This window comes from Heptranchias perlo, chromosome 4 (genome assembly GCF_035084215.1).
Source record: "Heptranchias perlo isolate sHepPer1 chromosome 4, sHepPer1.hap1, whole genome shotgun sequence".
NCBI lineage: Eukaryota > Metazoa > Chordata > Chondrichthyes > Hexanchiformes > Hexanchidae > Heptranchias > Heptranchias perlo.
In genome coordinates this window covers 48,426,396-48,439,093 of record NC_090328.1, presented here as the reverse complement: position 1 = coordinate 48,439,093, position 12,698 = coordinate 48,426,396, and the positions used below count along the sequence as shown (strand labels likewise).

The 12,698-nt window shown below is 43.2% G+C and overlaps 1 protein-coding gene across 1 annotated transcript in view; it reads left to right on the top strand.

Moving 5' to 3' along the window:
* The window catches only part of chd1 (chromodomain helicase DNA binding protein 1), a 210,526-nt gene extending 207,769 nt beyond the window's left edge, over positions 1–2,757 (top strand). The window contains exon 37 of the mRNA XM_067982900.1: positions 424–2,757. Coding sequence (XP_067839001.1) covers positions 424–808 — 385 coding nt within the window. The 3' untranslated portion in view covers positions 809–2,757. The remainder of the gene's footprint in view (positions 1–423) is intronic.
* Positions 2,758–12,698: the final 9,941 nt, after the last annotated feature.

Here is a 12,698-nt window from a genome sequence, read left to right as displayed (position 1 = left end):
TGATGACCCCCTTCATTGGCACCCCAACCAGACGGAATAGTATTTCCCTATTCATACTATCAACACCCTTCATAATTGTAAAAACCTTTATTAAATCTCCTCTTAACCTTCTTTGCTTCAGCAAAATTAGTCCCAGAATCTTAAGTCAGTCCTCATAACTATAGTTTCCCATCCTAGTGAATTGAGGCTGTGTGATAAAGAAAAAGAACTTGCATTCATAGCGTGCCATTCATGTCCTCAGGGCATACCAAAGTACTTCACAGTCATTGAATTACATTTTAAAGTTGTAATGCAGGAAAACACAGTAGCCAATTTGCGCACAGTAAGGTCCAACAAACTGCAATGAATCTTGATTGACTTAGCAATATATAAATATATTTACATAAACCCAGAAAGTAAACTTAATCTCTTCCAATTTTACAGGTACTACAGTGAAAGCAAGCACAGAAAACTTGATGATCACAGAAGTCGTGATCACAGGTCCGGTCCAGAGGCCAGCTCAAAGGAGAGTAGATCACATGCAGACCACCGATCTCACTCAGATCACCGATCCAGCTCAGAGCATCGATCCCATTCAGATCACCGATCCAGTTCAGAATACTCAGGCCATCACAAATCCTCCAGGGATTACAGATACCACTCAGACTGGCCAGTGGACCACAGGCCATCCGGTAGTGGACCAAGGTCTCCCTTAGACCAGAGGTCCCCTTATGACTCCAGATCACCATTGGAACACAGATCTCCCCTTGAATACTCCTCTGATCACAAAAGTACCCCAGAGCACATCTGGAACAGCCGTAAAACATAACAGGACATGTGATGCCGTGTCTTCACCCAATGCAGCCATAAAAAAGTGAACACAGTAAATGCCTTATGTGACTTAAAACATGCAGACAAGAGCTGCTTCTCAAGCAGCAGTATTGTTACTCCTCCTTACAGGTTGCAAGGTTATTATCTCAAGAAGAAAATATTTTTGTATTGAGGTTAATGCTGCACTGTGCTACAAACTCTGTGGCATGTTTTTTTTTCCTGTTTTTTTTAAATTCAAAGATGGACATGTTTACTACTGCATATATTGGAACACTGCCCCAAACACACTGGATCGTAGTATTCATTCTTCTCAGATCTGGAGGGCTTCAGCCTAATCAACCTGAATTATGTTTTGAAGAATATCAAATTTAAATCCATATACACACATTTTAACACAAGATTATGCAGGATCTTAGGAACGGAGTAAAAAAATTAGACTGTTCAAAAGGCAGAGGACTTGGGTTCACCTTCCAAAGTTATTTGTATTGAGTCTGTTTACATTTTACACTGCGACCACATTGCCCAGTTCTCGGCAAGCTTGAATATTTAAATTCTGTACTTACAACTGTAAAATATTTTTTTGTTGGTGAGCAATTGTAATGCCTTTGAAGATATACTACTGTAAATTATTGTAAATTTAGTGGATCGAATCTGAGCTTTTTTTCTTCTCAGGCTTTTTTGACTACTTTCCTTTCCCCACCAACTCAGGCCTTCACATCATGAGTATAAAATCCGTGTACTACAGTTTTTAATGAATTGTCATTGATGAAATTGCTGTTTAGAATGTAAAAGGGGAAAGGGAAGATCAATTCCATTATATTTAGTCCTGTAGTGCTTTTTTATTGATAACTTGTATTAGAAATGTGTTTATTTACTTTAAAAAGTCAGTGTTGTGATTGCTGTAGTAACTAAATAGTGAGAAGAAATTCCTTACAAATCCAGAAGATGTCAGATTATAGTTTGAGATACATTTTATAAACAGACAGCAACTTCACCCTCCCCTTAAGATTCCATCTGCAACAAGAACAATAAAGTGAGCTGAATTTGATATAACACCTTCCCTATTCTTGTTTTCCCTTTTAAAATGGGCAATAATATGAAATGATGTGCTATGCAGTCATGAATTTCCAATGTATTGGTAAACTGGGGAAACTAGATGCTGTTATGCACATTTATGATGTAAATAGATACTATATATTACAAATTAAATTTACAGAGAAATGATGTGTGGATTTCTGACATCTTTTTCACCATGCAAGAAAAATGTCAGATTTGTACAAACCAACAAATTCATGACTTAAATCTCTCTTCCCATCCCCTTTGTTTTGCCAGAACGTATCACAGACTTTTTAATAAAGTAATTTTGTAACTCTCCCATACAAACGTGTGATTTAAATTGGTAAACATCGGCAGCTGTGCCAAGTGATAATGCAGTAGACAGCATAACTGTGAATAAATAATTACACAATGAACTTTTATAGAGATATATATATATATAGTTTATATATGCAAATATATTATGATCTGAAAAATCTGTGATCTATGCCATTCAATCTCATGTTTCCCACCCCCTAAGAATTTGTGACCATTCAAGGAAAAATGATCAACACAATTCTTTTACTTGGACAACAAAAAATATTTTTGTAGTTCCATAAAATGGATGCGTTAATGTGCTGTTAAAGGGCTGGATAAATTATATTCTATTACATAATATAATTATGATATAGAATGAAGCATGGGAAGGCTGTACTTCTAAGGGTTCTAATGAAATCTTAAATGTTGTCAGACCAAATTTTTGTCTTTGTCTTTAGATGTTGTATGAAAGGTTGGGTAACTCGGGAGTACCGCAGATGTTCTACTAATGCTACTTGTGATATCTGTCATGTGACGATGCACAGAACCTACGAATGATCCGTACACTGAAGCCATTGAATACTTATGAAAACACACTAGTATCGACTCTTCTTTCAAAGTACATTCATTGGTAATTATTTTGACGTAATTGTTGCTATCCTCAGAAAACAGTGGACATTTGTTCATTTGTGTGTTGAATGTTCTTCATACGTTTTGAAGTAATGTAGGTTTTTCATACATTGGCAATTTTAGAAAGTTGTACTATTGCAAATGTGGAATATTTTAAAATAGAATAAGGTAAGAGTACAAAAGCCTAGAACATTTTTTTAATTCAAAATATTCTCAATGAATAGTGTACTCTCGGTTTTATTTGATACTTGGACCTTGACTGGTAGATTTGTGAGGAATTCAGGTAGAGGTATTTCACACAAAGGTATGGAATAAGTTGCCAGGAAATACATTGGCACAAAAGAACCAACTGATGCCTTTCTGAGGAAAGGTGATGGAGAGATATGGTGGGGCTGAGTTCAGTCAATAAAAAGCAGGCTTGTTGGACCAAATGGACAGTTTCTCTTTCTAAAATTTCCTATGTTCTTGTGTATGAGAAGCTGGAGCAAGAATCTAAAGTTTGGTAACAGATCAAAGGACATCAAAAAATGGGTAATTCAATGACTGAGCTCCCAACAAAATGCTGATAACCACATTGAACACTCATACATATGGAGTGGTCCATGTAATTTTCAGCATCTTGGAATCTATATATATATATGCAGTCGAAACAAATTTGCACTTGTGTTCAGTATTATGTGAAACCAGTAGAAATTATTTTTCCCAAATTTCATCAAGATTTTTTTTCACCTAGAAGTTGAGATGCATCCAAAATTTGTAAATCTCATACAGCATGAAAGCAAAGCCTGAGTAAGTGACTGCACAACAAAACCACCTCAGGGATGTCACTCAGGAAATCTCTTCCCATATTTGGCATATAGGTGCCTAAATTCATCATTAGAGAACAACATGATCTGAGTTTCCAGAAATAATGCTACTCTTAGTATCTCAAAATTATCTTCTGGAGCTACAATAAGTATAATGTTGAATGTGTCATTGCTTTAAATGTATTTATTAGGTACTAATTGATCTTGCATGACATTGCTCACAGTCAGAAATGAAAAAAAATTGTAACTTTCTGTTCCTTTTAACTATCTGATTGTCTAAGCATGGGACACATGCAGAACAAGAGAGAGACATATAGAAAGAGAAACCATGGGAGAGGCATACAGAGTGCAAGGGATGGGCTTAACACTTTCTATCTCTGTCCTTTATTTACCTTCAACTCTCATCACCTATGCTACTCACATACTTTCATTGGCTCTCTGTGTTTGTCTTTGATGCTTCTCACTGTTTCTCTCCTCTCAACAATTTACAAAACAGCTTACATTTTTAAAATGATGGTCATATACAGAGGGACATCTAGGACAGTTTTACAGGACAACAAATGAAGATTGAACGGGAGCTATGAAGAGAAGTATTAGGAGGCAGCCAAAATCTTTATGTAAGTCTCCTCTTCAAAACCAATACAGAGAACTTTTATAGTTATATTAGGAAAAAGAGGGTGGTCAGGAGCAGTGTTGGCCCCTTAAAAACTGAAAGTGGGGATATTGTCATTGACAATGGGGAAATGGTGGACATGTTGAGCAATTACTTTGCGTCAGTATTTACAGTCGAAAAAGAGGATAGCAGGCCGGAAATCCCAAGAAAACTTATATTGAATCGGGGACAGGGACTCGATAAATTTAACAAAAGTAAAGCAACAGTAATGAAGAAAATAATAGCACTAAAGAGTGACAAATCCCCAGGACCAGATGGTTTCCATCCCAGGGTTTTAAAGGAAGTAGGTGAGCACATTGCGGATGCCCTAACTATAATTTTTCAAAGTTCTCTAGATTCAGGAACTGTCCCTCTAGATTGGAAAATTGCACATGTCACTCCGCTTTTTAAGAAAGGAGAGAGAGGGAAACCAGGGAATTATAGACCAGTTAGCCTAACATCTGTGGTGGCGAAAATGCTGGAGTCTATAATTAAGGATAGGGTGACTGAACACCTCGAGAATTTTCAGTTAATCAGAGAGAGCCAGCATGGATTTGTGAAAGGTAGGTCGTGCCTGACAAACCTGATTGAATTTTTTGAAGAGGTGACTAAAGTAGTGGGTAGGGGAATGTCAATGGATGTTATTTATATGGACTTCCAGAAGGCATTTGATAAGGTCCCACATAAGAGACTGTTAGCTCAGATAGAAGCCCATGGAATCGAGGGAAAAGTACGGACTTGGTTAGGAAGTTGCCTGAGCGAAAGGCGACAGAGAGTAGGGATAATGGGAAGGTACTCATATTGGCAGGATGTGACTAGTGGAGTCCTGCAGGGATCTGTCTTGGGGCCTCAATTATTCACAATATTTATTAACGACTTAGATGAAGGCATAGAAAGTCTCATACCTAAGTTTGCCGATGACACAAAGATTGGTTCACAATCTTTCGGAGGCTTTCTCCTTCCTCAGGTGAACGATGTCCACATCGTTCACCTGAGGAAGGAGAAAGCCTCCGAAAGCTTGTGAATTTAAAATAAAATTGCTGGACTATAACTTGGTGTTGTAAAATTGTTTACAATTGTCAACCCCAGTCCATCACCGGCATCTCCACAACAAAGATTGGTGGCATTGTAAGCAGTGTAGATGAAAACATAAAATTACAAAGGGATATTGATAGATTAGGTGAATGGGCAAAACTGTGCTAAATGGAATTCAATGTAGACAAATGTGAGGTCATCCACTTTGGATCAAAAAAGAATAGAACAGGATACGTTCTAAATGGTAAAAAGTTAAAAACAGTGGATGTCCAAAGGGACTTAGGGGTTCAGGTACATAGATCATTAAAGTGTCATGAACAGGTGCAGAAAATAATCAAGAAGGCTAATGGAATGCTGGCTTTTATATCTAGAGGACTAGAGTACAAGGGGGCAGAAGTTATGCTACAGCTATACAAAACCCTGGTTAGACCGCACCTGGAGTACTGTGAGCAGTTCTGGGCACCGCACCTTTGGAAGGACATATTGGCCTTGGAGGGAGTGCAGCGTAGGTTTACTAGAATGATACCTGGACTTCAAGGGTTAAGTTACGAGGAGAGATTACACAAATTGGGGTTGTATTCTCTAGAGTTTAGAAGGTTAAGGGGTGATTTGATCGAAGTTTATAAGATATTAAGGGGAACAGATAGGGTGGATAGAGAGAAACTATTTCCGCTGGTTGGGGATTTTAGGAGTAGGGGGCACAGTCTAAAAATTAGAGCCAGACCTTTCAGGAGCGAGATTAGAAAACATTTCTGGACACAAAGGGTTGTCGAAGTTTGGAACTCTCTTCCGCAAATGGCAATTGATACTAGCTCAATTGCTAAATTTAAATCTGAGATAGACCGCTTTTTGGCAACCAAAGGTATTAAGGGATATGGGATAAAGGCAGGTATATGGTGTTCGATCACAGATCAGCCATGATCTTATCAAATGGCGGAGCAGGCACGAGGGGCTGAATGGCCTACTCCTGTTCCTATGTCTAATGCATGTTTCCTACTCTGTGTATCTCATACTTTCTATCTCTTTCTGTGTGCCTCTGCAAGTCATTCTGAATTTTTCGCTCATTCTATATAGCTTCCACTCTTCGCCTCTCAAAATTTCTTTTCCTTTCCCTTGGGCATATTGGCACCAGTGCAATGTGGATAAAGAGAGGTCAGGCGACTCACATAATTTGCTGGTTCTCCAGATGCATATCTCATAATGTGCTGGAAGCACCAGGGCTACATTGTCTGGTGCCAGCAGCCAGTGAAGGGCTTCAAGCTAGCCATTGTGCCCCAGGCATTTTCCTGGTATGAAGCAGGAAGTGAAGATTGCCGATCTGTGTTCTCTGCAATGAAAGGGAGCAAATGCAAAGAGCGAAGAATAATTAACTGAAAAAATGTAAATCCCAAACAATACATTTTCACTTAATTCGATCCAGTTACTTATACATGCTTACAAAATGCACATTTACTTACATGAAACAAATGTACAACCATAAATTTGGACATTACTTATTGTATTCTTTCAGAACTCTAGGACACAACCCGTCTTGTGCCGTTGGGTTACGCGATTCCAAATTAACCCATATATCCATTGATTTGGGGAATCCTCAGTTTTATCTCACTCCTGTTTTTAAAGAAAAATCTTCTCTCTTCCCTCCTCTTCATTTCTTTAGTCCCCTACTGCTTTACCTCTACATTTTATCAATTCACATTATGCTAAATCAAATGCTATTGATTGTATGATCTATGTTTACCATCAGAGAACTAGTATCTCTATAATAAAAACAATCTTCAAAAAATATTGATTGTAAAACTGCATTACCCCAGGATGGAAAGTTTAAAGTCCGCAAATGTGAAAAGTGGATTGGTGTGTTGGCAGATCTACAACCTATATGATGGAGAGGCTAGACTGTGAAATATCTAAATCTGCTTCAGTGTATAAATATTTGTAGAACGTGGAGGATGAGGCAAAAAATAGAAATTGGAACTTAACAGGCCAGCAGTCAATGCCCCAGCCTCAGTATGTTCTGAAAATGGAATCTACAACCAGCTTGTGCCTAGGTACAAAATAGTCAATCAAATTATAAATAAATTCAAGTTTATGATATGAGGCTGTATGTTATAACAAATATTTGAGGATAAGCCACTTTAGGGTTTTATCCCAGAGAATTCCTTTACTGTCAATCTGGGTGTCAGTGTAATGACTCTTTTTGTCCAATGCTTGCGTTTGAATAACCTTTTCCTATATCTCATGAAACACAAACATCACAAAAAATGCCACAAATCACGCCCAGGATGTATCTGGGGAGACACAGCAGAAAGCTCTTCTAAGGAATCTCATTTCACATATGACCCTGTAAAATCAGAAAATATGTGGTTTTAAATGAGATGATTAAAGTAGGGTTGTGTTAGGTGAAAGGTGATGACCTCATCTCTTTTACCACCTGAGCCTTTTTCTTAAAGCTCAATGCTTGTCATTTCAAGAGAAATTGTGAGGGGTTTCACAACATATAGCCTCTGTGGTTTTTGTTCATATTGTACAGGCGAATGCTTAAACAAGAGTTCATCAAAGGCTTTCTTTACTTTTATAGATAGATATGTACATTTGAATGAAAAACAGAACCAGAGACACACTCATACGCACATATATATAAATATGCATATTTAGTAAGAGATGAGGCACACAAGTTTATTTGTATGCAGAATATTCTCAATGTTTTTAGAAGTAATTTTGTAAAGCTTCAAGGTCGGCATGGAGCTTCACGAGCTGAAGCATGGATCCCAGAATTGGCCCTGTATTGTTATAGCCCCATCTCTAACCAATACTCCTGTCTAGTAAGGCTCCATGCTGGGTGAATAATACAGCACAGAAGGTGGCCATTTGGCCCAACTCTTTGGTAGGGCTTTCCCACTCCTTTGCTCTTTCCAAATAGCCCTGTAAGTTTTTTTTCCCTTCAAATATTTATCCAATTCCCTTTTGAAATTTTCCACCACCCTTTCAGGCAGTGCATTCCAGATCACAGCAACTCATTAGAAAATTTTTTTCTCATGTCACCTCAGATTCTTTCGCCAATCACCTTAAATCTGTGTTCTCTGGTTACCGACTCTTCTGCCACTGGAAACAGTTTCTCATTTACTCCATCAAAACCGTTCATGATTTTGAACACCTCTATCAAATCTCCCCTTAACCTTCTCTGCCCAAAGGAGAACAACCCCAGCTTCTCCAATCTCCACATAACTGAAGTCCTTCATCCTTGGTACCATTCTGGTAAATCTCTTAAGCACCCTCTCTTAGGCCTTGACATCCTAAAGTGTGGTGCACAGAATTGAACACAATATGCCAGCTGAGGCCTAACCAGTGTTTTATAAAGGTTTAGCATAACTTCCTTGCTTTTGTACTCTATGCCTCTATATTAAAGAAAAAAAGCCCAGGATCCCATATGCTTTTTTAACAGCCACCTCAACCTGTCCTGCCACCTTCAAAGATTTGTGTACATACATCCCCAGGTCTCTGTACCTGTACTCCCTTTAAAATTGTACCATTTAGTTTATATTGCCTCTCCTCATTCTTCCTGCCAAAATGTATCACTTCACTCTTCTCTGCGTTAAATATGTCTGCTCATTTCACCAGTCTGTCTATGTCCTTCTGAATTCTTTTACTATCCATGTTGTTTACTACATTTCCAGGTTTCGTGTCATCTGCAAACTTTGAAATTATGCCCTGTATACCCAAGCCCAGGTCATTAATATATATCAAAAAGAGCAGTGGTCCTAATACCGACCCCTGGGGAACACCACTGTATACTTTCCTCCAGTTTGAAAAACAACTGTTCACCACTACTCTCTGCTTTCTGTTCCTCAGCCAATTTTGTATCCATGCTGCCACTGTCCCTTAATCCCATTTTGCTAACAAGTCTGTTATGTGGTACTTTATCAAATGCCTTTTGAAAATCCATATACTCAACATCAACCACACTACCCTCAACAAACCTTTCCATTACTTCATCAAAGAACTCAATCAAGTTAGTCAAACACGATTTTCCTTTAACAGATCTATGCTGACTTTCATTTATTAGCCTGTACATTTCCAAGTACCAATTAACTCTGCCCCAGATTATTGTCTCTAAGTTTCCTCATCACTGATGTTAGGCTGACTGGCCTGTAATATCCTGCTCCCCTTTTTTGAACAGGAGTGTAACATTTGCAATCCTCCAGGCCTCTGGCACCATCCCCATATTTAAGGAGGATTGGAAGATTGTGGCCAGAGCCTCTGCAATTTCCACCGTTACTTCCGTCAGTAACCTAGGTTGCATCCCGCCTGGACCGGGTGACTTTTTTATTTTCAGTACTGCCAATCTTTTAAGTACCACCTCTATTTTTATCCTCTCCAATATCACACTACTTCCTTTACTGCCACATTGGCAGCATCCTCTTTGGTGAAGACTGATGCAAAGTACTCAGTACCTCAGCCATGCCCTCTGCCTCCACAAGAAGATTTCCTTTTTCGTCCCTAATCATCCCCACCCTTCCTTTGACTACCCTTTTACTATTTATATGTTTATAAAAGATCTTTAGGTTCCTTTTATATTAGCCACTAATCTATTCTCCTACTCTCTTTGCCCCTCTTACTCCCTTTTTTAGATCTCCTCTGTACTTGCTGTATTCAGCTTGTTTCTTTACTGTGTTATGAACCTTACATTTGTCACAAGCCTCCTTTTGCTGTTTCATTTTAATCTCTATGGGCTCGATTTTAGGGTCGGGTTACCTGCGGGTTTCCAGCGGGGGGGGCCCCGAAAAATCCCGATCTCCGATCACGTGACCGGATTCGGACAAAATCCCGGCCACTTCCGGGTACCGCGCTGACGTGCGGGGCTGCGCGCGAAAGCCCCGCTGGTGGGAATCCCGCAGGCAATTAAAGCCAGCGGGGTTCCACTTGAGAGCACTTAACTTGCTCGTTGTGGTCAGTTAATGAGCTGAAGCAGCTGTCAAAAGAGGAAGTGTGGGATTTTAGGTTCAACGCAGTCGGTTTCCCACACTGGGGGAAACAGTGCCCTTCAAACCAGGCGTGTTGCAGCCAGCAGCCTGTGGCAGGTGCCAAGGTGCGCTCCACGGGGGAGAGCCCTCACCCACGCAGGAGGCCACCGCGTCACATAGGGCAACCCCTGCCCTCCACCAACCCCCGCCAAGCCAGAGGACAGACCGACACGAAACCGCAGCCCCAGTCCGAGGACCCACCCACCTACCCTGCACAACCCCTCACGCCAACACCTGCCAGATGGGTGGTGCGTTGACATCGTCGGAGGACGAACAGGATGACCAGCCCCAGCAGCCTCGCAGTCCACGCCGTCCGCCTCGGAGAGGTGGGGTCCCCCAACACGGTGCTGCGGCACACCCACCTGCACAGCAGGAGGGAGGGCAACCGCAGAGAGAGATGCGTCGCAGGAGGCACTACCCTCCGCACAGGGTGAACAGAGCGAGGCTCAGCTTCATGGACCTCTCCGAGGAGCAGTGCATACGGAGGCTCAGAGTCAATCGCCAGGTAGTCGCCGACATCTGCAGCCTCCTTAACGACGAGCTGCTCCCTGATGGACCAAGCAGCATCTTCTTACCTGTCACCGTCAAAGTCACCACTGCCCTCAACTTCTTCGCATCCGGTTCCTTCCAGGGTGCCACCGGGGACATCACCGGGGTCTGTCAGTCCTCTGCACACAAGTGCATAAGGCAGGTCACCGATGGGTTGTTCCGCAGGGCCTCCCACTACATCAACTTCGCCATGGACGAGCGCAGCCAGATGGAGAGGGCGGTTGGATTCCATGCCATGGCCGGCTTCCCACGGGTGCAGGGTGTAATCGACTGCACCCACATCGCAATACGGGCACCTCCGCATGAGCCAGGGCTGTTCATCAACAGGAAGGGGTATCACTCCATGAATGCCCAGCTCATCTGTGACCACCGCCAGAGATTCCTACACGTGTGCGCCAGATACCCCGGCAGCTGCCACGATGCCTTCGTCCTCGGAGTCCGCCGTCCCGCCCATCCTGCAGGCACCCAACGCCGGCAACGGCTGGCTCCTCGGCGACAAGGGGTATCCCCTCCACACGTGGCTCATGACACCTCTGAGGAACCCCATCACCGAGCCGGAGCGTCGGTACAATGACAGCCACACTGCTACCAGGTCTACAATTGAGCAGACCATAGGGCTTCTCAAGATGCACTTCAGGTGCCTTGATCGTTCTGGGGGAGCACTCCAATACACACCATTCAGAGTGGGACGAATCATAGTTGTCTGCTGTGCCCTGCACAACATGGCCCAACAGAGAGGGGTGCCGCTGGAGGAGGCCCCATCCACACCCGCCACCCACATTGAGGAAGGCGAGGAGGAGGAGGAGGAGGAGGCGGCGGAGGAGGAGGACGCGCCGGAGGAGGAGGACGCGCCAGAGGATGTTGAACGACCCATGCGCCGAGCCGCGACTCACCGGGATGGTCGCCGGGCCAGGGACGCACTCATACGTCAACGGTTCTCCTAGAGTCAGACACTGCGAGGGGCTCGCATCTCCTCACCTGCACATGCGAGCGGCCATACCAGCCCCCTCCACTGAAGAGTGCTGCCAGTAATCCTGCACCCACAGCAGTGTGCCCAATGGGTGGCAGCAGGTGTTCGCCGTCATGATGGCCTCCACGGAACGCAACTATTGCACAAGCCGCGGAAGAATGGACGAGAGGTGGCAGGAGTGGTGAGAATAGACTATTTAATATCTGGAATGTGACATTATATAAGAAACAAAGTACAAAATAATAAACACCCTGGTGTATTCCCTTTGTGATTATAAGGCCTTTGCAATTCTTCTCCGGGAACCCCTACGTGGTGCTACCCCTGTGGCTCCAGCAGAGGTAGTGGCAGGTTGCTCGTCTTCTTGCCTTGACCGGGTAGATGCTTTTGGCGGACGGCCCCTGGGTTTCGGTGCCCGTGAGGGCACCTCCACAGACTGCTCCTCCTGCACCGGGGCAGGGGCAGACTCGGCCACCTGGAGAGGAGGCACCATTGCGGGTACTGGTTGAGAGGTGGGCGACGGGTGGGACGTGGGGACGCTTTGAGAGGCGTCCCCGCTTCCATGTCCCCGGTCACCATCATCCCTCTCTTGGCCTCGGCCCACATCACCCCTTCCACCCTGCTGGACGGCAGTTTGGATGGCATGTGTGAGGCCTTGCAAGGCCACCCCTAGTGTATCCCTCAGCCTGTTGGTGGCGTCGGAATGTTGCTCACCCTGAATCCGTACAGACGTTGTCAGGGCCTGCAAGGACTCGAAGTGGAGCTGTGCGTGACGCTCGAGGGAGGCCAGCCTGTCCTCCACCGCAGACAGTCCCGCACCTACCCGCGACACTGTGTCGCTGGTACCCTCCTGTGCCTGCGCCACCAATGCCCAGATG